At 34.4% G+C, this 27,058-nt stretch overlaps 1 protein-coding gene across 35 annotated transcripts in view; it reads left to right on the top strand.

The window, feature by feature from the left end:
- The window catches only part of RIMS2 (regulating synaptic membrane exocytosis 2), a 448,599-nt gene that overhangs the window by 218,258 nt on the left and 203,283 nt on the right, over nt 1–27,058 (top strand). For 25 of the 35 annotated variants that reach the window (XM_071554038.1, XM_071554007.1, XM_071554005.1 and 22 more), the window contains 6 exons: nt 15,276–15,484; nt 16,835–16,954; nt 18,767–18,866; nt 19,594–19,717; nt 24,413–24,459; nt 25,608–25,720. In XM_071554038.1, coding sequence (XP_071410139.1) covers nt 15,276–15,484; nt 16,835–16,954; nt 18,767–18,866; nt 19,594–19,717; nt 24,413–24,459; nt 25,608–25,720 — 713 coding nt within the window. Of the gene's footprint in view, nt 1–15,091; nt 15,160–15,275; nt 15,485–16,834; nt 16,955–18,766; nt 18,867–19,593; nt 19,718–24,412; nt 24,460–25,607; nt 25,721–27,058 lie in introns of all 35 variants that reach the window. The other 10 variants (XM_071554027.1, XM_071554030.1, XM_071554041.1 and 7 more) reach the window with 1 other exon arrangement.

Raw genomic sequence — 27,058 nt, 5'->3', positions numbered from 1 at the left:
ACTCCATAAATACAACAGGAGAAATGCTGACCAAATTCTTGCTTGCATCTGTATTTGCAATGGACTCTGATGATTTGGCTGCTGTCAACTATGGACTGAGAGCAGTATTTAGATGCTGTTAAATAGAACAAAATACATGCTGAGGTATAATGACTTTTTTAATATTGAAATTAATAATATCAAAATTGAGCAAAAAAGTATGTTTATATCCCCCCAAACTTCATAGCTGTCAGTACATTTATTTACTTTTTATTTTATTTATACATAGATTGAGTAATTTAATTTACATTAACTTTATGTGAAATACCTGAACTAGGCAAACTTTTAATGTAATTTATTTCCCTTGTTATCCTACTAAAATGTGATTTAACTCAAAAACAAAAAAGAACTGTAAATAGGAGCTTTGTAAAAAAATACTGATGTAAAAATTAAGTTTACTCTTGAAAACTAAATTCACAATGTGATGAAATAAGATTTTGTGTATCAGCCTGATCAATCTGAACCCTGAGCATTCAGCTCTGAGAAGGCATTTGGTTCTTTGTGCACAGAATCAGAGCCCATCTCTCATTACTTCTTCCCTTGAACTGGAATCTGAATACATCATTGTTTGGTTTCAGAATCATATATGAATTAAAAAATTTAAATAACCAGATTGCATGGTTAGATATACTTTGCTTCTTAAAATATTTGCATTGTACCAATATCTTTCAGCCAGTTACCTCAAGGTCCTTTTTCAGCATCTGTCTTTTTCATTGTAGGGAATGGATGTTATCTAGAGAAATCAAACGTATTTATTATTTTAATTCCTATTAAAAGACCCTGGATTGTTTTAACTGTCCAATTTTTTACTGGCCTTTTGCAGAACAATTATCACCGTAGTATTTGAATTGGTCACATTCATTCCTTTATCCCTGTAAGTGGAAGAAAGAAAGCTTTATTATCTTCATTTTACGGACTGGAAATCAATGCATCACTGTCAGAATGAAGCTTAGCACTCAGATCCCTTGTATTGTCAATTCTTTGCTCATTACTCTTTTAGGGAGAACTGAAGACCCACATTGCAGTTAACATTTGTTATAATTGTTAGATTTCAGCTGGGGTCACTTGCCAAAATTTGGGTCCTATCCAGATACAAAGCATTCAAACAAAGCAAGAGATCTATTTCTTTTTTCTGCATTCAGTTCACTTTCTTTAACCATCAGGCTTTTTCTTTGACTTTCTGTGTGATAGTCTTTTTCCCTCTCCCGGGTCTTGTAAAATTTTGCAAAAATCAAAATCTAAATTCTCAAAATCTGTTACCCATTTCACTCTCCCCTATTAACATTTTTTCATTGACTTCATAACCCTTTTTCTATGCCCAAAGCTTTCCTAAATTTGGTCTTTTTATGATTAATCTCTTCTAGCGGACTAGGTAACTAAGACATTGTATAAGGCGGAGGCTGGGAACATGGCCTGAAGTTTCCAGTGTGGAATGCCTGCTTATGTTATACAGTATTTGAGGAAGGGCAATCCACACCAGTCCTGTCTGGTTCTGTCTGCCACTGGTTCTCCTGTTGGGTGCCTTTAAACCAGGCAAAGGACTTTAGCCTTGACATCCACCATACCTAGTTTGCTGGTTACACAACAGTTCTGGAGTGTTTATTACTGGAACAGACAGTTCTCACAGAAGCAAAAAAGTGCCTGAAACTTGTAGAGTCAACTATTTTATTATGACTGTCATAGATGAGAGAGCTCCCGTTCCTCAGTGTACCCCAGCTGTCAAGATGAGGTCACTTTGGTCTTCTGCACTGTGGATAGGTAACCCATAACCTATGGATTACTGTAAGGTTTTCCCTGGAATGCTTCTTTGTCTTGTTCAGGGACACAAAGAATTAACTGTGAAAGCTGCAGCTGGCAGTGAGAGGACTATGGCGTTGTGCTGGCTCTGAAAGTTTTCTTGTGGTTTGAAGTTGAGACAACTGTTGTAGCTGAGTAAGATTGTATCTAAAGTTGACTTTCTCTAGGGTTGTTTTCACCTATTTATTTAGCTCCCATGCCTGATTTCTCAATGTTGATTGCATCTGACTCATTTGGGAGATAGTTAAAAACAATTTTATTGTTGCAAAGGACATTTAAGTTAAAGGCTTTGAAAGATCCTATTGAATTTATATTCTCCCCAGGACCAGGCAAACCCCTACCAAGTTCTTGGTGTGTGCAACACCTGAAATAAAAAAAAAAAAAGTGCAGTGAGTTTTTTACTTTTCCATTTCTTATACTTGAAACACTCTTACACTTGGGAATATATGAAGATCAGGGAGTAGAAGTTTTTTATTACCAACTTTTGTTGCTTCTGACTTTACTTCAAGAAATAAAAAAATGCTTATCATACATTGATTATAAAAGAAAGGATGTTGCAGAAACAAGCAAAGAAGAAATTTAAAGGAAAGTAATCTTAAAAAGACAGATGAATTTTTAAAGGCTTTTCCAATCCAAACTGTTCTATAAATCTAGGAAATCTAGAAGTCATTTTTTTGCATAAGATCTCATTCAAAATCAACAAGGAGAAAGAAAATATGCTGAATTGTGGCAGAGAAGCAGTTAAAATCTATAAATCTTTTCATTGAGACATAGTTTGCCAAAGTTGTTATTTTCAAAGCATATCATACTTGCCAGTTCTTTATTGGATCTGACAGAGGATGATCTGAAAAAAAAAACTAGGCAGGAACAGCAATGTCACCCTAAAAAGTTATTAACTGCTTGTGTTGTTTATAGTGTATAGCTGTGACTACAGCCAATCCTATGTTTGCAAAATCCTGTAATATCTCTTTATTTCAAGAAATTCCTTTCTACATTTGCAAAAACTGGTGATATCTCTTTTTTACAACAAATTCTAGAGTGGAAATTACAAAATAATAGTCCATTACAAAATTTTTAGTAATAAATTTAAATAGCATTGTTAAATGTATAATCAGAATTACTAATCAAAATTTCACTTAAGGTAACTTTCTTTTGATAGGACTGGTTCAAATTTACTTGCATAATAATCAGCAGCAACAGAAGAATACTGAAATTAAAATTATTGCTAAACTCAGTAAAACACAAATAATTAACAGATTTTTTAAAAATAGCAAATTCAGGTAATACAATATTCTAATCATAATAAATGTATTATTGCTTATTCATGCTTTACTTTTTTATAAAACCTTTGCTCTGACAAGGACTGCAGTTCTTGCAGTGCAACAAAGATGCTCTATGGTATTTTGTCTGTGCTGAGTGGACACAAGCAGAAAAGAAATGTGTTTTGGGGAGGCTAAGAAAAACTTGCTCAAGAGTCTTCCAAGGGACTAATGGGTGAACTTTCAAGTGTTCACTGCCAGATTTAAGTCAAGGGAACGATCCATCTGTTGTTTACATGTTCAGCTGGCCATATCTTTTAAGGTCATTGTGCTGACACCTGTGCCAGCTGGATCACACACCTATTTTTTTCACATCTGAGTCCTGTACAGAGACATCAAGGATGAGTGATGAGAAGATGCAGACTCTTTGTATTAATTTAAAATAATAATAATAAAAAATAAAAATAATCCCTAAAGAAACAAACAAAATGGAAATTGCTTATATGCAATTTTCATATTTCTTACTATGTTTCCCCATCAGGGGCTTTCAGTTTCATACTGCACAGAGATGAAGAAGTAGTTCATGAGAGAAATGCATAATTCTCTGTACAGATGTTGGAGATAACACAAAGCATTTGCTGCTAGTCTTCTTTAGGTAGAGCAGGTTAATACAATAGCAGTTTATCTGAAAATAAAACTGAAGTGGAGAGTCACAAAGCAAATGTCAAAACCCCTTCATTTGAAGGGTTGTGTTAATCTGGGTAAATTATATTGTCAAGTAAGGTGCACACCTGAGGAGATAAGCAACTGAAGCAGGGGAGAAGAGGGTGATTTGAAAATGGCTGCACCACAAGTGTCATACATAATTCTATCTAAAATCATTTGGTGGCTTTGAAACACTTTTTTGTTTGTTTGTTTTTTGTTGTTTTTTTGTTATCTTTGGTACATTTGTAACAAGAATATGTTACTACACTCATTTGGAACAGTATAGTCTCTCTGTTTACATCACAAATGTGCCACTTCTATTCTCTGAATATAGCTCTTCTACTTGGAGAAGCAAAAGGTGGTCCAGGCTCTGCTATACAATTTGTTTGCTTCTGAAAAACCCTCTTGATGTAACACTGGCTGAAGGACTGACTGCTTTGTGCAATGAGAGCCTTCATAATGTAGAACTTGGTCCAATTTATGAGGTGGAATTCTCTGCTGGTTTTGTCAGCACTAAGTATTATGACTTTCTTTCTCCTCTCACCACAACTTTCCAGAAATTTAAAGAAGAGCAAGTAGAGGATGTGAGGGAATTTTCCTTGAAAAGTAGTGGAAAATACTGACCTTTTGCATAAACTTATTCTGGAAATATATAGCCTCAGGAGATGTATTTTTGGGTAATTGTGATCACATAAAAACAGGAGGCTAAGATTAAATCCCTTATGTAACTTTTATTACAGCTTCAGCTACCAGGAAGGCTATAATTATGAGTGTAGTTCTTGTTGACTGTGGAAAGGTCCCTGAGCAACGTGCTTCCTTATGTATTCAACAAAATTAAATAATTACAGAGCTAACATCAAATATTCTTCCATGGAGCCTCTTCCATTGTTCTGTGCTCTTTTGAAATAATGAAGACACTGAAAATTACAGTTAAGAAATCTACTTTTTATAATTAGGATTCAAAATTCATTTTTGAATGTTAGTTGTATCTATATCTCTCTACATATTCCTTTAACCATCTTACCTTTATCGCCACAACACTTTGAAAAACATCCTTAGACAAATTCAAAGGAAGTTTCCGTCCAGCTTGTACACATAGACATGAGCAATCCAGGATGTAGGTTGGGAAGACAATTTTTTGGTTCGTTTGTTTTAATAATAAAAAACAAATCAATATTTGGTGAGTAGATTTTTATAAATTCTTGTCATTTACTAAGAATGAGTAAAACAGAGGCAAGAAAATGCAGAACTACAGTGGTACAAATTATTAAACTGAAATTAAGTTCTATATTTCTAAAGTTTGGCACTGAAAATTGTTTAGAACATTTCACGGTGTTTGATGCTATGTCTCTATGTCAGCAGCTCATTTTAGGATGGTAATTATAGCAGCCCTTTCAGTTCATTATGCAAACAGTCCAGAAAGAACAATTTCTTTAATTTAACCATGACTCCTGCAGAACATGCTCAGAGCACCAGAGAAATAATCTCAGGGGACAAATAGTTTTAAATCTGCGTTTAAACTTTATTCAGTAACCAATGAAAGGGGTCATTAACTGAAGAAACAAAGATATTGATTAGTTACTTATTTGCTCTTTTTATCTGTGCACAGAAGATGATTGTGGGGATAGGGGACTTTATCATCATATTACAAAAGATTAAGCATTAATACTTTTGTGTAGCAACTAAATTAATGCTTCATGGGAAGCTAAGTCTCATATCATCCTTACCTTTTTAATATTTCATTTTTGTATCCTAATCTTCCTCTTAAATTAACATGTATGAGAATTTTCCTGCATGTACATATAAACATATACATACATGAGCAAAATAACCTTGAAGGTGCTAAGGTGTCTTAAAAAAACAACCATGGTCATTGATATTTTGGTTTTGCTCATCTGTTCTTTAAACTGTAAGCCAGGTGTAACAGATCACTGCTCTGAACTAATTTGATTATATAGTGTCACACTATCAAGCCTGTGCATACAAGGTATAAAACTAAATTAGACAGCTAATTATGATTTTCACTTCTGGAGTTCAATATAGTTTTGTTTGCAGGTTTTCTGTTCCTCTTTAAAAAGATAATGAATTTCCTTCAAAGAAAGTGGTTTGACAAAAATAACATGTAACCAAACTCGAAACAATAGATGATTTACAAATAAAAAATTGCTTTCTTTATCATGACTGCTAAAGAGGAGATAAATAATGATCCGATTACTGGTTTACAAAGGCTTTTATTATGGTGTCAAGGTGATGAAAAGCCCTCTTGCACTGGTTGGTTTGTTGTTTTTTTTTGCTATCACTACAGCTTACTGACTAGGCAGATACACTGCAGGTTTCTAGACCATTTATGGCATGCGTGCTACCAGGGATGGATGATACTTTGGATTTACTGCTGTGATTAAGCTTTTCCTCCTTAAATCAAATAATTTTAACAGCAAAATGAATGTATGCTGTGTCTCCTGCAGTTTAGTTTTGATAAGGTAGCACCTTAAAAACTACACTTGTCTACACAATAAGAAAGTTCTTGGTATTCCACATGTGAAATGGTAATTAGGTTAGATATTGATTTGACTATTTCATAAGATTGATTCCCTTAAAAAAATATTTTTTTATCATTCTTGTTGTTGAGCTATTCTGTTAGATAAACTGATACATTCTTTGTGTATTGGTTATTTAATACTTAAAATCTCAAGATGAGTACTTTTTAATATCACTTCTTAGCACTTTTTAGTAGCAAGATATCCATGATCTTGACTGGAATTAGTGGAGAGAAAGGAAAAAGATGTGATCAGTGAAACAACTGACTGATCCTCAGTCATAATACATAGGCAGCTGTTGGGTTGATGATAGAAATTGATTCTAGATAATGGTGTGCCTCTGACAGGAGACATCTCTATGTTAGTAATGTCTCTTTTCCTTAGGATTAGGTCAACGTGTCTTTGAGGATAAAATATAGAAAAATGTTATGAATAAATATGTTTATGTTTCTTTAAAACTTAGGTAAGAAGATTTTCTTTCCTGACATCTTGACTATTTAATCTTTGCTTATGGTTGATTGTTCTCTTGATGAAATTACTAAAGCTCTGTCTTGAGTACAACTGACAGCTTGAGTTTATGTCCTCATTTGTGAATTTGACATCGTACCTCATGAAAAATCCATCCCTTTGCTATATTTCATGGTTGCCCATTGTCTTCTCTTTGCAGATTTGAGGCTTACTTAGTAATTATGATATACTAATTCAAAGTAGCTTAGGGTTATTTTCTGTAATAATTAGTGTTGACATCAAAACAATGAAGTTTGAAAGTAAATAAATCTGCAATATGAGAGATTTTCAGGGTTCTCTTGTTGGTTTATTTTTTCTGTTGCTAATAAATTTTAGAAGGACCTATGCATATAGAAAGCATTGTTTTAGACTCCCTGTCAGCAGATGTCCATTTCTGAAAGGAGCTGAAATGCACCTGGTTAAACACTGCTCCTCAAAGGTAGAGAGATCATATTTCTGTCCAAATAGAAATAGGTTCCCATTTAGGATTTATAATATGTGCATTAAACCCCATGGCCTTGAGACTTCCAGATGCCAGGCAGCCTTGTTGGAGCTACTCTGACAGTCATTTTGGCAAAGTCACAACTTCAGGATATAAAAAAATTGTATATCTGTTCAAAAGCTGAGCACAGGGTAAGCCACAGCAAAATGATCTGCATAAGCAAATATGTCTAATGCTAAATAGAGTTTCCCTGAAGCTACTTATTTCTTCAGTTTAACCAAATCTCCTTTGGTGAGTGTACTTAAAATGGTAATGAAAAGTCTGATGGAAATAGATACCACGAGCACACAAGACCCAAACCTGTTTCCTGAACTTAATGCTATTTCTCGCAAATTTCCATAGTGCTCTAGTTATGAACTGTGTTCACTACCAGGGGATATAAGGCTCGTTTCCAACTGGCTTGTCAGGTTTTACTGTTGCCTTGCTGTTGGCAGCAAGACAGTTGAATTTGCCTCAACTATTTTCAAAGTCTGAGACAGGAATTTGTTGTGCATGTGCAAATTGGTTCCCAGTTGTGCAACAGCTCCAACACATCACAAAACCATTGGATGGTCTGTGCTTCCGTAGCTGTGGTTTTCCGAGGTGACTCATTTTTCTGAGTCAGTGATTGTGGAAATATATTTTTTCTTACCTTCCAGTTAATTCCTTTATGCATTATATCCAAGAACTTGTTAACTTTCAGTAGATTAGTCAGATGTGTGCTCATTGAGCACTGCACCTAAGTGGGCTATCTGGCTTTAATTGATGAGAATATCATTACACTGTTACGTAAGACTGAGCTGCTGAAACAGGAACCAGATATGGGATTCTTTAATGAGATTAACAGGTTTTATTCTCCCCTGCATTACTAGTAGTGCTTGTTTCCTCTTTAAATGGGTTCCTCATCCAGATGTAGGCAACCCAGTACTGCTGATACTGGTTCCAAGTCTGAGATGGTGAAGAACGTGCCATGAAGCTGCCAGTTGCAACCCTAAGATGAAGACATACATGATTATAACATAAGCAGGGGACATGTGTGAGGTCAGCCCATGAACACATATATGGTCTTTGCAGAATAGGGAAGAAAAAGAAAAAAAGAATATTTTAAAAATAATAAAAAAGAGGAGTAAATTGCTTTTGATTAGTTACTACTGGGCATGATCCAGAAATACTGTCCTATCTGAGCTTTCCAGTGTGTGTTTTCCTTTGTATTCTGCTGAGAGAATTTCCTTTGTCAGGTATAGGCCCAAACCTTCCTACCAAAAGCAGGAAGAATGAAAAAGTGAAAATATTACAAGTAGGGTCAAAAATGTAATTTGGAGTAAACATCTTCCTAAAGCAAGATCTTACAGACAGTCATACAAGAGAAATCTATAGGATATCATGCTTAATTAGTTCCAATTTTTCCCAATCTGATAAGAAATAGAGTAGCAGGGAATATATGACAAAAGTGTGCAAATCTGAAGAAATTGAATATTATTAGGATAACAACTGGCACCCCAGTAGAAAATTTCTGTCTGTTTTCCATGACTTCTTAACAGTACCAGTGCATTTTCTTGGTGGCTGAGTGTGAACTTGTGTACTGGATCACATAACAGAGGTTGTGGTGTGACATATAGGATCACACTCCAGGAGCCATATGAGAGACATGGCTGTAAGTGTAGGAGGTCATTTATTTTGTGCGCTATGCTGGGAAGGCAAGCATCTCTTCCACTGGGAGTCTGCTTAGTGTTGACTTCCATTTAGAATTTATGCCAATAGCTTTCTACAGGAAGTGGACAATTTATCATACTAATATATTTGCCATATTGATAAGTTTTGTTTCAATTTATTCCAAGGAAAGACAATTATCAAAATATATTTGACTAACAGACTGAGCCTAATTTTGTTTTAGTAAATGTAATTTTGAAGAAAGTCTTTCCTGCAATTTAAATTCTTCCAGCAAAACATACTTTAAAAGATACTTCCAATAAATATTCTTCTATTAATAGTGATCCAGTTTTTGAAAGTAAAGAAGAGTCTTCAGTTTTAATAAGATTTCCCCTAAAAGGTATGAATTACAAAAAAAGGAAAATAAAAAATTCAAGATAAATTCTTTTTGACTAACCCATGTAGACCAGAGACCTTTCTTTGGCAGTAATATCTCTGTTCAAAGCCAGCATGCTCTCAGTGTTGTCATTCTTGCCACATGGATGTGCATTGTTTTGTGCTCCTGCCTCCCCCAGTCTATTCTCTCACCTACCTTGTGGGATGCAGCACTCTGCTATTCACAGTCTTCTTTCCAGTCTGTAGCTTCTCTTTTATGTTTTTCTTTCATGGCCATTAGAAATTCAAGTGTTTATGGATGTTCACCATTAACAAGGGCAATCTTGCAAGATCACACAAAATCACTCTTAGACCTTTTATCACATGCAGTGATCCTATAAATCTGGAGATTCATATATGAAAGCTGGGATTCCATTCGATTAAACGTGAACACCCAGAAACCAGGTATCTACGCCCAAGGTAGTGATGTTGACTTCTTTTATGGTTATTGAAGAAAGCCACTTCTTGAGTACAATTCAAGTCAGGCTCAAAGTAGATGTATAAAATAGGCCTGATGAATGGAGACAAGAGTAGCTGATTTAGATAGAGAAACCTAACTCTGCCTCAGGTGATTGTGGGTTGTCTCTACTTTACAGGTGACAGATACTTTCCTACTTATTACAACTTCTGCTAGGCTCCACATCAGAAGCTTCTGCTGAACTGTGCACAGGGGTTGTGGCTGTCATTCCTTTGTAGAAACATGATTGCACTACTTCATCTTTGATTTCTCTTAAAAACTGCAGCATTGAATCTCACAAGCAGGTCAAAGCCTGCTTTCTAGGAGATCTGACAAAAGATCTCCTAAGTTTTTTACATTTAGTTATCTAGTTGCCCTGAGACTTCCCAGCCCCCAGTGGTAAGGCTATTCAGGCCTTTACATACAGCTCCTAGCATAGGTGTCACTGATTTACAAAGTCAGAGCTAAGTACAAACACCAGAGTGTGGTCTATATTTTCCTGATCACTAATGAAGACTGATGCATTTTCCCCCTAATTGCTGCATTCCTCTGTATTCCAGATATTAAAAGCCAAGACTTCATTTCATATCATTTTCACAAAGAACAGTTTCTTTTTTGTTTTGGTAGAACCATAGGACCAGACCTTCAGACATTTTCCTAGGCTGTTCCATATTGAAAGTTGACAAATCCAGAGGAATAACTATTTCCCAACAAGAAATGTTGAAACACATGGTAGGAATTTTCAAAGCCTGCTGTAAACCTGCAAGAAGATGCTTCTTTTTGTTATGAGTGCTCAAACTGCATTAGTGACTGTTGAAAATTATTTCTGTACTTTATGTGTGCCAGGCAACTTTGCATTTGTTCCTGCACCAGAAGCTAGCATGTCCCTGAAGAGTCCAGAGCTGACAAAGCAATTGTTAAAGCTTTTATATAATCACCTCCAGGCAATTCTGGCTGTGTAGCTCCTCTTTGGAGTCACCCACTGTGTGACAGTCTAAATGGGTAGTATTGCAAGTACAAAAACCAGCCTGCTTAGATGAAAGTTCTTCAATAGCTGTAGTTACTTTTTGCGTCTCTCCAGAGCCCTTCTGGTACAGGACTGCACTGGGAGCCTCTCAGTGGAGGATTGAAAGACAGGGATGTGCTCAGCTCACTGTAGCTTTATGCTGAAAATTAGCTTTGAGGGGGAATATATACGCTCAGTTACAAGGTTAAATCATCTGTGGTTTGGAGTAATGACGTGTATGCACCATCACTGGCTCAAGCAGTCAGTATGTAGCATGTGTTCAATGTACAATATACAGTCAGGTAAGACTCCTCAGCTTGAAGAATTTAAAGTTATATGACCTGTCTCTTTTGGCTGTGAGGTTTGAATTTGAGGGAAAGTTTTTGGTTTATTTGTTTCCAAGTAAGATGGTGTTTTCAGTTTACTAAGGCAACCCCTTTTCAGTTTAGATAGTTCCTGGTTTAGTTAGAAAGGATGTGAGTCATTCTTATATCCTGTGTGAAGATTTGAGCATGCTAGAGCATAAAAATGACCATGTGTAGGATAGCCAGTTAAACTGAGTGGTTTAAGTCTAAACTGTTTGGAAGAAAAATGTTTATGTCTAAACTGTTTGGGAACTGGCTTTGAACTTGATCATGAACTTAGACAACACTCAAAGAGTAGACACAGACCATGCAGATTACATACAAACTCCTTAGTGCCTTATAAAAAATATTCAATTACCGTATTTCTGTGTAGGAAAGCCATCCTAAGAAGGAAAAAACCCCATACAATAAAACATTAACATATAGGGGAAATCGAAACTGACTAAAATTCTTTAAAACTAACACTAACATTTGAAGTTCTTATTGCTATAGGAAGGTCCCATTGCTGTGGGTTCCTGGATGTAGAAGAAGAAAATATTTTTCTCTGTGTGTTTGATTTTCGCTCAACAAAAAAAAGGAAAACATACCCAACATTGGTAAGATTAAGGGTTCAGCTTAATGTCATTTATACAAAAAGGCTAGGTCACTGATGTAATTTTTCTTCCAACCTGATTTGTCCATGCAAGCTTTCCATATACACATAGAGTTCAATGACATTAATAAGAACAGACCTCACATATGTCCTTTCTTATCTCACACTGCATTCCTGAACTCATGGGGCGTCTGAATGCTGTTGTAATTACATTAGCTAAGATTGTATCTTCCTTAGTAATGTATTAATTCCTTTTTCCATGAAAGATGATTTTGGTATTAAAACTTACATAATTTATCAACAAGATGGCATTTTTTTCCTGAGTCACATCTGCTTCATAACCTAAATGTACATATTCTCAATAATAAAGCGTCTTTTGTTGTGGAAGAGAAACACCTAAGGGAGCAGCAAATGCATTCTGTGGTACTCACAATTAAAACCACGGTGTCTTTGTTACAGAAAGGTTATGGCTTAACGATTTTTCTTGCAGGCATACAAAGAACTATGTGCCTTACATGTATTACTTTTAATTACACAATATTTCAAAAATAATTTACCTAGTCAAGATTTTAATATTTTTACACCTTGCACTGAAAAGTTTATGTCCAATGATTTTATCAAGCCATTCATTGTAATTCAAAAAGTGTGTGTATATCAGGCCGTACCTGTCTCTCATAGAAATGTAATATGTTAGAGGACTTCCAGACAGCCATCTTTTATTAACTTGTTTATTATTTAGGTCTGTCATTTAGATTACTTAATGCAGTGTTGAGGGCTAAATCTGTAAGATCTACAAGAGCTTTATAATTTATAATTTCTATGACAATTTTTTGAAACATATTAACTACATATTTAATGGAAAAAATACAGATAAAACCAAAACAGTCTTTGGATGGAGTTGTGGCTTATTTTCATTACATTTTCATTTTTTAAATACCAAAGAATTAGTATTTATGCACTCTAAATGAGCCACAACTAAAATAAACTCAGCTTTCTATTTACGGATTGAAAAGGAGAAGGGAAAATGGTGGAGCAAGAAGTGAGAGTGCTTTGATCAGGCAACAGGTTCAACTTTGCAAGTGCTCGTCTGGACAGGTTTAGGTTCAGGGCATTCATTTGATTAAGAGTAACTGTCTTTGCAAAATAACTGAATTTTTAAAAATGTAGGTAATTTCTGCATGTTAATTCCTTGGGTGTGCCCAGCTAATCTTGGACCGATATAGTATGTGGATGGACTGTACATTAATACCTCAGTGGGAGGACTCTGGAGTAAGCAGAAATCAGTTACATCAGCAGATGAGCCTGGGCCCAATGTTTAAAGGCCCCAGGAAATATGCAAAACAGCCAATATGCAGACTGCAACTCTTGCTGTCTTCTGGTTATCTCTAAATGTATATTTATGAGTAAGAACTAGATCTTCATGAACTCACTGATGTTTTCGCTGAGTGCCCCTGAAGCAATGTCTGGGGGCAGAGTTGACTGAAAACTTCATAGCAAAAGTACCTTTAGCAAAATATTATTAGCTTTTAGAAGAATATTTCTTTCCCCTTTATCAGGATAGCCACACTTTTATCTGTAATACCGTCAAGATGTTAATACAGGCAAGAAGTTTTGGTAAGAATTTTCCATTATTAAATGCTGTTTTCCTTTCAAGAATCAAGTAACATAGTTAATAGATTTACAGCACCCTATGTATTACTTAGAAAATGTGAATGAATTAAAGCTTCAAAATAATCTTATGAGGTCTCTTTGACAGTTTTTATGAAAGAAAAGGCTATTTAATATGCTATTTAATACTTCTGCAGTGTGTAAGAGACAGAGGGTTCAAAGTATTTTTTGAAAATAAAGACTTTGTAGTCTGACTATTCCTTTCTTTAAAATGAAAGTGAGACTTGATTTTTCTTTTCATATAGGCATATGCAAGCCTATATCTTAGGAGAAAACAGTGAAAGAAGATTATATTTCATGTTGTACATATATCCCTCCAAAGGACTATGTTTTACTTTTCTAAAGACTCTATTGGCTTTCAGTAGCTCAGTTTTATGGGGCTGTATCTTCATCTCCTCTCTGTGAAGTGTTCTAGACAAGTGTTAAGACAGTGATAAGACCTGCTAGTTATATTTCACCACCTTACTGATGTAGTTCCAGAGGAATAGGTTGAGTAATGTCAAAGCAGGATCTGAAGTAATGGAAGAAAGAAATGGTTTTTGTGGTCTGTACTAAAAAGAGCAGAACTTCTTTGCTTTAGTGTCTTATGGATGTGAAATTTTATAGAAAATGAAACTTTTTTTTCCCTGCATACATTATAAAGGTATTATGTAGCAGATAGTAACAAAATATTTTTCATTTAACATGTAGTAACAATGGTGAGAAAAAAAAGGAAAAAATTTAATAATGCAAAATGTGTGGGCGAAATTTGCAGTTTAAAATACCTACATGAAAGAGAATGTTTTATTAAAATACAGGAGTCATTCCCCAATTTTATGGACAGCAGCATTAATTTAGGCCTTTTCTTTAAATCTACTTTTCAATCCTTTCTTTCTACCACGTGCCTGCCATGCAAGTTTAATTCTGATTCTAGACAATATTTGTATATTTTGTCAAAAACCTACATATTCCCAGTTACATGGTATCTGTGCTTACTATGATTCTTCCTGATATTTAACCAGCAAACAAAGAAAAGTTAATATACTTTTTATTCTATTCTAAATATCATTTCTAGATTTCATTTTCATTTAACCTTCCTTAAAACATCACTAACTTTGCAGTGACTACTGAGTGCTATTGTTTTATTTTATTGAAATGATTAGAATATATAATAATTTGTGTTACAAAAGTAAAGAAATAACTTCCTTAAGACAGAAATGTTCCCTTACATCATAATGGCAATTCATTCCATATTCGAATGCTTTCCCTTACAAATATTCTCTTAGAAATACAGTGCAATTTGCCTTTTCATTTAATTTACTATAAGTAATTTTATAGGGACAGTTAAAAACTCTGAAGTGATGGTGCTTTACTCTGAACATAATTTTATGCACACAGAGACACACAGACTTGTCTCCTTCTTTACTGTTTCTCATATTCCATGTACTCTCTTGTTGGAGCCTTAACTTTCCTGGGAAGCCCTTTGCAAGTCCAGTTGGCAGAGGTTCTGAATCAGATAGGATAATCAGAAATCTTTACAATTTACTGTGTCTTTCTCTGTCCTTTCTTTCACCTTTCCTTTACTGCACTATCTTGTCTGTCTGATTCTCGCAGGAGACATGGATTACAACTGGTTGGACCATACGTCTTGGCATAGCAGTGAGGCATCCCCAATGTCTTTGGTGAGACATGTGGAGCCTTACCATTTAGTTTTCTTTCTCATTTCACATTACCTTGGTTTTATTTACACCTTTGCATGTTTTCTTTATTGTATCCTTTTTTTATCCCACACCTATAGGGGACAGTCAAAGGGGAAAAAGAAAAACTAGTGAGCAGGCAGTTTTGTCGGATTCTAACACCTTATCCGAGAGGCAAAAGAAAATGGTGTGCTTTGGTGGCCACTCTTTGGAAGAGGACTTGGAATGGTCTGAGCCTCAGATAAAAGACTCTGGGGTAGATACGTGTAGTAGCACAACTCTAAACGAGGAACATAGCCATAGTGAGAAGGTACTGAGATTATGGTGCCTGCATTTTAACCTGCTCATTTGGTCTTTGTTTGCTCTCTGTCACTCATTAAAATAGTGCATAAAGTAAAAGATAGGGTGTCTCTAGAGATAATATAGCATCTCTTAAGGTGCAGAAAAGAAAAACAAATGAAAAGCCTTTGCATGCTTGCAGCTTTTACTGTTTGGCAGCCTAAGAAAAAAAATTAAGAAGCATAAAGGAATGTTGTTCTTATGGTTGCAAAATAGCATATCATGGTATTACCTTAAAACATACAGTAATTAACAATAAGGATTCTACCAATTGGCTTATTTGACTTACCATGCTCAAAATCCTGGGGCTGAAATTAAATTAATAGTTTAAAGCCCAGGTGAAAAAGGGAGAAAATTGGGTCTCTCTGCACAGAAAAGTTGTTTTTCTTTTTTCCCTTTCACTGTCATAGTTCTTCATTTGTTTTGCTGCCATGCGATTTTTGTGCAGTATTGTGCAGAATTAAAAGCTTTGCCATCTGCTTTGGTATGCTTTATTTTTGCTTTCTGTTTGGTGGAGATTATGATAAATCTTTTTAGAGTTATTAGTTGTAATGGGAGCAAATTTATTTGTGCCTGCTAATTTTGCATGAAATAGAGCACGAAATAGTGTTTTTCTGTGAAAAAGTACTATGATTACACAAAAAAACCCCTTAAAATTTATTAATTATGCCAATAGACAAGTATAACTGTGCCCATATATAGTAATGGAATAACAGCGTTCACTGTAACTTTGCTTCACATGTGAAGTACTTATTCCAAGAAAGGAACAGAATATTTAAATGAAGTCATTTTAATGTATTTTAATGTATTTTTTAATTTTTAATATACTACAATGAGAAAGTAAAACACAAAAAATGGTTATCAGTCTTAGATAAAATTTGACATGTTCGTAATAGCGGAAAAAGAAGAAATTTCTTACATCAAATTTTTGGTTTGTGTTAAACTTCTTTTCCAGTACTCTTATACTAGACTTCTACAATTATTTTTCTCAGTATTCAAGTGTGATTGCCATTGTGTGTAGATATCTATGTATAATTGTCTATATCTGTCAAATCAAGATGCAAAGATCATTCTAGATAGTCAAAAATTGGATTTAGTAAAACAGATAATGTTATTAAATGCTAGAAATACATTGTGATGAACTATATATCCAAACAAAGACTTTCCGGCACAGTTTTCAGTCATTCTATCATATTAAACATTATTGTAATCATAATACTTTCATGCCATTTTTAAAATATATCCAGAGATGAAAAGTATTACTGAAATATTTTTCATTAAAATCCTATTCACTGTGTTTTCCATTAACACCATATGATAGCACCCAGTAACTTGGCAACCATCCAAAGATGGAGATCGTCTCATTGGTCGGATTTTGTTAAATAAGCGACTAAAAGATGGAAGTGTGCCTAGAGATTCAGGAGCAATGCTTGGATTGAAGGTTGGTAATTAATAACTTTGGAATTAACTACTTCTGTGGTAAAATCTACCTTTATAATAAAAGTATTCTCATACAGAGTATGGATATAAATATCAATAATGTCTTATTCTCACAATTACAAAATAGATATTTTATATTCAATTACCTAGAGTAATTAACAGAGTCTTTGGCAGGCTCAAAAAATTGTATTTTTCTGAAAGACTCGACATGTTTTCACAAGTATTCCAAGAATGTGTTCTTAGCAAAGTACTAATTGCATCTGTGCTAGGCAAGCCAAGTCCTGCCTTTATCCTTCATTAGTGAGCATTGCACCGTGGTATAATGTCTATTCCCCCAAAGAGAGGAGAAACATGGAAAATTAATTATGTCTCTTGAAGATGTGTGGGACATCTGTAAATTAATGACATTTCAATACAGGTCAGAGTCTGCCAATGTAACAGCCTCTTTCTGGATTATTTTCCCTTTTGATTGTTTGATTTGACACCTTTTAAAAACACAAACCAGAAAATTATTTAATATTTTTTGTTTTTTATCACAAAGTAATAATCTCTTTTTCCTGTATTCACCTCTTTTACATGATGCAATGATCTTTAAGCCCATTGTGAAGTTATTTTAGCTTGTATCTTGATCTCAGTTTTGTGTGATATTATTATTTGTAGTCCAAGAAAAATTAGCACAAGAATTAGAAAAATTATACTCAGTGAAATAAAAAAAAGCATGTACTTATTTTGATTCCACATCCTTGCTGTAAGAAATTATTAAAAAGTTTTAATTTTCTGTTCTCTATTTAGCATGACTCTTCACTTTGGGTATACAGATTAGACTATAGTCATACCCTATTAGTAGGGATCAAATCAATGTAGTTACTTTTACCGTATACTGACATGCTTTGGAAATACTTGATTTTTTTATTTAATTAACAAATATTTGAAGTCAGTGGACAGTCCAGTAGGGCATCACATTTTATATGTTTATTTTTTACTTTATGTCAGAAAATACAAGAGAAGAGGCTGACAGTGCCATTATGAAGTACTTTTTGTTTAGATGCCTATATTAAAATATCTAAGTTCTTATATTATGAAGATGAAGTGAGATTCACATATAGCTCAGATTCAAGAGTAACTACTCTTTAATCTCGACATCTGAAAAGAGTGATTTTCAGCAGTTATTCCTGACCTCAATTTTCAAATATTTACATATTGAAAGTAAACTATAGTTGATTTAGTATTACAAATTTTACATTCAGATATGAAGACTGTTAAGAAACTTTAGGAATGTGAAGATAATACAGTTATGGTGAATTCTGACATGTGAATCTCCTGATTCTAAGATAAATATTAAGGTCAAACCTATTGAAGTGTCCCACAGAGAAATGTTCAGTATGACAACCATTTTCATCTAACTTGCCCAGCCAAATGGATTTTCATTAATTGAGATGTTTGATGCTTAGTGTGAACATTGTGAGTTCTGTTATATTAATATATCTCTTTCCAGTTAAAAAGGCATTGAAGTAAGCGGTCATTGTTTTAGGCGGCAATTTATAATACAATGAAATACTGTGTGTGTATTTGTTAAAATTTAAAAGCTTTAGCATTCTGTATTTGCATTTATTTTAAATTGTATAAATTACCAGAATAGCTACAAATATAACCTGTCATTGCCAAAATTCCATTGTGTGATTTCCAAGTGTATCTGTATTACCCAGACTACATAAAAGCCAATGAAAAAGCTGAACTATTCTTTCTGTTGCCAGAACATTTAAGTAATTTAAAGTAATTTTCATTTTATGAAAATACTTCCTCTTTGAAACAGGTAGTAGGAGGAAAGATGACGGAATCAGGTCGACTCTGCGCCTTTATCACCAAAGTTAAAAAAGGAAGCTTAGCTGATACAGTGGGGCATCTTAGACCAGGTATTGACTACACATCTATACTGCTGAGTTGCTTTCCTGAAGGTGATAATAAGTAAACAAGTTTAATTAGATGTGAAATTATGTTAAATAGGTGTGATGAAATACTGCAGAATTCAACCTGATATTCAGTTACTAAACCGTTCCCCTTGTGAAATATATGTATTCTCATGTTATTAAAAAATAATTTAACATTTTTACTCATGTTTTTATACTCAAAATAATATTCCACTGATATCCTGCCCAGTCATTTTGTGGTGTATATTTTATTTAGAGCAAACCAAGCTACTACAAATGTATGAACAGAATCAGCTTGGCTAAGAAGTTGCATCTATCCCAACGTAGATTGTTAGATTTGAGAATGTTCAAGAAATGTTAACTATTAACAAAAAAACTGTCTGAACCTTAAACTTGTAGAAGTAAATGGATCTTCAAAACAGTAAGTTGATGACATATGCTCTTTTAAAGATGTGAATTTTCTGAAGAGCATATAAGCCACAGTTGCCAAAGCAAGAGCTCTAACTTAATAGGAATCCTACTGATGATATTGTTTAACTGATCTTTATATATATGAAGCATAAATCTTTAATACTCAGGATTTTACTGCATGAAGGACTCCAATCTTGTTCTACAACAGTTTTTCCTAATCCAGAAAACAGACAATAGAATGGCTTAAATTGCCTTTGTAAATGCAAACTTCCTAAGCACAGTATTATTACTGAAATTTCAGGTGATGAGGTGTTAGAATGGAACGGAAGGCTACTACAAGGAGCCACCTTTGAGGAGGTGTATAACATCATTTTAGAATCCAAACCTGAGCCACAAGTGGAGCTTGTAGTTTCAAGACCAATAGGGTAAGTAATTTCATGATTTTTTGGTATTAAATATGATAAAAGTATTTCTAAATTTCAGTCTTAGGGTAATATACCAAACATTCATAAACATTATAAGTAGTAAAACTTTAGGCAAAATTCAGTAAAACCAAAAGCATAGCTAGAATGATGGATCATAGAGAGTAAAAAGAGCACATGTGAAATCCTGTATTCTCTGAGATAGTCCCAGGCATTATTTACCAGTATTGTCAAATATAGGTTCCCTTTCGTGGCTGTTTAGTTGGTGATTCAGCCAGTATTGGCTCTTTGACTGTGGTTATACTCATTGTTCTTGTAATTCTTGACTGTTGATAGTTATTTTTCTATTTCCACATTTTATTTTTTATATATATATATATGTATAATTATAGGATCACATTTTGTCTGTGGGACTGATTATGAACTCTCTTTATTGGATCTACGCAATGCAGAATTTTGCACAACATGCAGTATGCTAATGGGATAATCTATATGCGTTGGAAAGTCCTAAATCCACATTTGCATCATCTTCATCAATGGGATCTATTAAATTACTGCATGTTATCTAATATAGAACATAGCTGAATGAACAGCTAGAACTGTGTGGGACTTTTTCTTTGGTGCTTCACATTGACTATTTTTCTTAACCTTCAAACCTGTCTCTCAATGTCTAAACTTAGATTTTTCTTGCACAGCAATAGCAGCTTTGTTATATTAAACTGTGGCTACTTTCCCTTTTTCATCTGTTTTCTTCAAAGTTCCTACACCCTAAAGTCATATCCATCACTTTTTTACTCTCCATTGGAAGTTGTCTATCTGATCACACCAGGGCTGTGAAGAGGGGAATTCTTGTCCCTAAATTCAAAGATACAGTTGTTGAGAAGTGTTATTTCCCACACCCCAGAACTTATTGTAATGTACATGACACAACTGGACAGGGTTCCAGGTAATCTCACCTAGGCTGCCTTTTTCATGTGAGGTTGGATCAGATGATCTTTCAAGATCACTTCCAACCTGGGCAGAAAGGATTCTGTATTGTATTTTAATAAATGTATCTATCCTTTTATTTTGTATATGATGCACACAAGGATTGTAGCTTTATATAAGAAAGCACAGGTCACATAGCAACTGAAATTTAAGATGTACTAAAAAGTATCTAGAACTATAATATGAGAATGGAATTTCAGTGAAGATAATTTGTTATTGTTTCAGCTGTAATAGGAACTTAATGTGTTTGACACACCAGGGAATAAACATGTAAGGACATAATTTGGAATGACAATTTTAAACAAACTTGATAATAATAAAAACTGCTTTATCTTGTCAGTGAGATAAGAGATTATTTCCTACATACATGTGGAATTGCAACCCCTTTAGGGTAAAGGCTGTATTGTCTGTCCTATCCTTAAAAGCTTTTGCATAATTTGGGAATTGTAGTTATAATAGTAATGCTAAGGGACAGATGACATTACCAGAAAAATATTGTTACAGAACTCGTGTTAATTTCATGGAGGTATAAATCTTTTATAGTATCTCTCAAGCAGAACTTTATAGGAAAAGTTTCAAGGAACCTTTTACGTCTTGAAAATACTCAATTTTTTTTTTATCTTTCTGCATTCTCTTTGTTGCGTGAAACCTCCGGCATCCTTTCTTGTGCTTTTATATTTGCTGTCTGTTTATCTTCCTTATCATCACATCTTATGTTACAGTGTGATCCACTTGCTGCTGCTGGAGCAGCTCCTCTGTAATTCCTTAACCAAAGTGATGTGGCTCTCAAGCTGACTTCTTCCACACTAACCACTTGCCTCACAGTCTGAAGAACTGAGCCACATCAGTGATCAAAGAGTTGTTCAGTGTATTTAATTCCCCATATGTTTTTGCAGTAGATGTAAGAGAATTTCAGTGACAAATAACTTTCTACTAACTGGTAAGGTTTTGAATTCTGGTTAGGTGTGTTGTAACTATTTGGAGTCTGATATTGACAACATAACTTCAGACAATCAAATGGATGATAGAAGTGAACACCTTATTCTTGCCCCAGGAAACATAACAACATGTTTGTGTTCTGCCCAGGGAAATTAAGTTACAATATAATTAAAATAATTAAAATTTCATATTTCCTAGGTGTTAGAAGTGCTATTTATTTCAATTAGAATAATTGCTGTCCAGTTAAGGACTTAATTTTGCATTGAGATGTATCCTATTACTTGTAGAGTCTATTGATGGTCTCATGGCAACACTCTACATCATGCCAGAAACCTTCAGTTACTGGCAATTAGCTGAGAGCCTGTTGTCACATTCTGATATTCTGAGTACAAAAAAATTCCAGTAAACACAATTATTAGTCCTCTTTATTATGAGCTGAGAGCTATGAAAACTTAAAATGACAATCTAAGCTGATAAAGCCAGATCAAATGGAAAGCCATTTTAAAAAATACACTCGACAGCATGAAACATACTATTTCACCATGTAATTTACTGGTTTTTCCATTTTAAAATAAAAATTGATGGCCAAGTTGCTGTTCAGTGTGACCTGGCTGTTCCTTATACACAAGGAACCTTATACCTATTTTCTACATTCTAATTCTCAGAAATAGTTAATTTAAAATGCATGCTGCTTTCATGGTTTCTACTATTTTTAATTTGGTAGAAATTGTGCAGTGTCTTTTAATAATTATGCTATACAATATGCTTGCAGTGGAACATATCTTACATCTGTTTATCTCAATGAAAGTTCCATGTAAGAAATACCATTCACACTGCCATGAAATACTGGGATCTATATGCTTTAGGAACATAAATGACGGTGTTCAAAACTTTCAAGTTTCTTGTTTCAGCTATCTATAGAAAACTCATATTCAATCTGTTCATAATGATATTTTATGTATTTTGAAGGTTTTATTTTCAAACTCCCATGATAGAAATAGTCTTTTGAAATGACAGGTTAGGCTCATGAGTGTATTTCTGAGTAAAGTAATAGGTGAGTGTTAGATCCCTTTCTAAATTCTACACATGGAAAATAGGAAAACTTAAATCTTTGCCTCTTCAATAGCCCTTGTGAGTTCTGACAACTTTTGCTTACTGAAAATAGGGATTTATCATTGTCTGCAGTGGGCACTCACAGCAGTTGCATGCCTTCTGATCTGCTTGAATGATTGGATACTGTGCATGAACTCAATCTGCTTAGTAAAGCTTTCTTTCCACTGAATTCGGAAAAATATTTGGAAAAGGTATATTAAAGGTAACTGGAAAAGCTAAATTAAAGGAAGTACATAAGTTTTATTTATATATCATACAGACTCCTTTATTTTCACTATATGAGGCAGTAGATATATATAGATCTATAAAATTTTTCATTTACCTTTGTGGTGAGTTGACCTTGACTGAGCACCAAGCACTCTCTTTCTCCCTTCCTCTCCTCAGAAGGACTCCTCAAAGGGGAGCAAATAAGATGGAAAAGCTCACAGGCCAAAATAAGGGTAGGGAGTTCACTCAGTGGTTGCTATCATGGGTAAAACAAATTCAACTTGAGGAAAATTATTTATTAGGAATTATTAAGAGAATAGGTTAGTGAGAAATAAAACCAAAAGTGAACCCACCTTACCCTTATCTCCCTTCTTTCCAGGCTCAAATTCACTCCTTTGCTCCTGGTTTTTCTGCCTCCTCCTCTTTCAAGCAGTGCAAAGGATGGCTAATGGGAGTTGCAGTCAGTCCTCCTCCCCCTCCTTCTTCCCTGACATGGATGTCTGCAGTGATGTTTCTATCATGGCTTCTTTTTCTTACTTTTCTCTCACAGCTGCTGCACAGCTGTCTTGCTCATTCTTAAATATGTTCTCACAGAGGCACCACCTTCACGGGTGAGGAGCTGGCTGTGCCTGGCACAGGGCAGGCACTGCTGCCAACTCTGGGGCACTGGCACCTGATGGAGACTGGGGGAAACCAACTGCACCAAACACACAACATGGCTTTAAATATTGTTATTGCTGAAGCTCTTTGTCTGGCTTGGTTTTGCTCAAATACCTCTGAAATGATTTATTAGCATATTGATATATTTTATTAGCATGCAGTAATATTTGCCCCTCCGAGGAAGGCTGTGCTCCCTGGCAGGGTGTGGGTGTGACTGGATGTTCAGTCATTGCGACCAAGGGCTTCAACATTATGTGGCTGTGCGCACAAATTAATACAGGTGTCCATGTACATGTCACCACGTCCTGTGTATGCAAGTATGCAATTTTGCCAAATGAACTTGTGCATTTTATTTAGAATGGAAAAGGTTAGATTGCTCAAATCTGGGGCTCAAGCATAGTAAAGAACACACTGGGATAGCCATTACTGGCAATTGAGTATATTTGAGAGAGGGGCCAGAAAATTTAGATAATGTATAATGTTATAATAAAGATCTACTACTCACAATTTTAGTCTACAACTAAGAGATTGTTCTTTTATTTACTGAATTATTTTATTTGTAACTGTGCAGCCTCTCTCCTGTGTTGACCAAACCAGTTGTTATGTAGGATTTAATTTGACACTAAAATTATTCCTACTGGGATAAGAGATCCCAGTGGCTGAAGATAGACAGCAGATCATACACTTTTCCTGAGGCATTCCATGGGGGATTGACAAGTGTTATAGTGTAACTGAAACTTGTATATGCTTGTTGGATAAAAGATCAGCCTGTTTTAATTTTCCTGATTTCAGGGACATTCCCAGAATACCTGACAGCACACATGCACAGCTGGAGTCCAGTAAGTTTCAATTGTGGGGTAGGAAAATCTTCTCTCTCTTTTATGTAAGCACAAATAGATTCAAAAATGTCATCTGCAGTCAGTATAGCTCTTGTCTCTTTGTCTGTATTTGTCTCAATATGCCATCTTACTGTGTTATCTATCTACCTTTGTTTAATAATAAGCTATCAAAAGTCAGGATGTTTTGATTTCCATTTGACATTTGGTTATATGCTTAGACTGGTTTTGATTGAAAAGAAAAACTCAATTATAAGTAACATATAAGAACATAAATAGCATTTTTAATTTCCTGTTTTGTTGTTTTGAATTTCAATTGAATCATAAACTAAAAATGGGAAAGAAATGTTCTTTATTTACAGTCTGAGTGATAGCTGCTTTGAACTCGCAATACTTCAACTTTATTAGAACAATTTAGTACTGTTTAAATTGACTAAATCAGTATTTCATGTGGGGAAAAATAACTTGTTCTATGGCTGAGATCTGATAAGCTGGATTTCTGCCTGAAGTTTTTTTATCATTGTTTTAGAACTCTATTATAATAAAAGCCATGAGTAAATAAAGCAGCATAATCTTAATTATAGTAATTTGAAAAACTCATCCAATGACTTTTTACTCAGCAGCCAACTTTTAAAATTCATTTTATGTTTTGTGAGATGTGGATTGTCTTTTATATTTATAAAGGTAGCTTAGTTTTGGTCTATGTTTTGTATGTCAAAACGTGCCCTCTGACCATATGCAGAACTCGTAGATTTGAAGCAAAATGCACATGATACATTACATACAACTTGATATTTAAGTAAAAATCTAATTTTAAAATTTGTCTGATTCTACAAGATAGTAAGTTAGAAGAATTAATTCCTTTGACCACAGTAGTGTTTACTAATTAGGAATTTTGGGCCTTCAACTTAGTGACATAATTGCAGTCAGAAATATCTGAATAAATTATTTTTCATTCTACAAATAAAAGCTTTTCATTGCATCTGAGCATCAAAAGATTATCATTATTTGGTTATTTTAAATAGATAAAAAATATATTTATCACAACTTTGCTGCATGGTTGGTTATACTTCTATAATTTTTATTTGAAGAATGTTGTGAAAAATACAAAACTGCTATTATTTGTACAATATTTTTGTTTATAATTACAGGTTCAAGTTCATTTGAATCTCAAAAAATGGACCGACCTTCTATTTCAGTGACTTCTCCTATGAGTCCTGGCATGTTAAGGGATGTTCCACAGTTCTTGTCTGGACAACTTTCAGTATGTAAACATTTCATTGATATTAATGATGTGTTTTTTGCAACATATACAACTCTAACTGTAGTGCAAGCTACCTCTAACAGAAATTTCTTGTTAAACTAGCTAAATTTTTTGTTTAATGTTGTATATCTCAGTGTAGGCAGGGCCATAGTGTCATAAGTGCATTCCATTTTATTAGCTTTTGGAAATTTTATATGAGTTGATTTAGGTATACACATGTATATAGTCATCTGGTAAGCTGGACTGGTAGAATCAAATTTTCAGAAAGGTCTAAGGCCTCCAGTTATGTTTGTGCTGTTGAGTGTAGACACTTTTTTCAACTGTCACATGTAGATTCGGCAGATTTTATTGCCTTGGACATTCATATTGCTCATTTCTTAGCACTAACTTTCATACATGTCTTCCCCAGATATCCCTTTGGTATTTTACTAATGTTGTATTCTTTGTACCATTGTTATGCACTTTTGTTCTTTACTCTCATTGAGAACAAAGCTCATTATATGGATGTTTGTTTTTAAAGGGTAATTTTTTGTTCTAAACTGAAGAAGTTGGCTTTTGTACACCTTTCATGTCATTTACAATTCTTAAGTGTGATTTTTCAAAAGTGCTCAGTTGTGGTGTAGCATACATGGAAATGGAAAGGCAAATGGAATGAAAGCAGTGCAAAACTGGTGCTAAGCAAGTTTGTAAATGTCACATTCATGTTACTTCCCAGTTGCACATGTTAAGATGAGTGTGCTACAAAAATATGCATATAATCTAAGCAGACTGTTTATAGGTTTCACAGAAATGGTTTATGGCATTGACAGGAGAGAGGAAGAAATATTTTTCTGTCTCTTCAGTGGCCATGTTGACTCCATTTTGCAGTGCATGAGACATTATTTGTTTGCTCATCAGAACAACCATTTACAAAACATAATTTTTAATTTTCTGAAACCATTGTACTTAACTACTTTGAAAGACTCAATCTCTTGGATAAATGGAAAACTAGAAATATTGACTGTGGAGTGCAGAATGCTTTGCACAAAATACAATGACAACAAAATATGAACACAAACTATGAAAATAAATAGACCAAAGTTCCTAGAATCTCATTTAGCTTTAGAAGACAGCAAAAATTGTTGATGGTGGAGACAGGAAGGAAAGAAATTTCTTTTGTCTAAACTTCATACAAGATTAAGCTGTTAAAAAGTTTTGTGCCTAGGTCCCACCATGAAATTCAAGATCCAGAGTTAGCTGCTCAGATGACCAATACATGACACTGTGGAATGATGGTCCAAATAGGAACCACACAGAACTGACTTTATCACTTTCTCAGTTTCAGATCAAAATCTTCAT

This window comes from Pithys albifrons, chromosome 4 (assembly GCF_047495875.1).
Source record: "Pithys albifrons albifrons isolate INPA30051 chromosome 4, PitAlb_v1, whole genome shotgun sequence".
Lineage (NCBI taxonomy): Eukaryota > Metazoa > Chordata > Aves > Passeriformes > Thamnophilidae > Pithys > Pithys albifrons.
The sequence above is the reverse complement of the archived record's forward strand: the minus strand, read 5'-3'. Positions and strand labels throughout refer to the sequence as shown.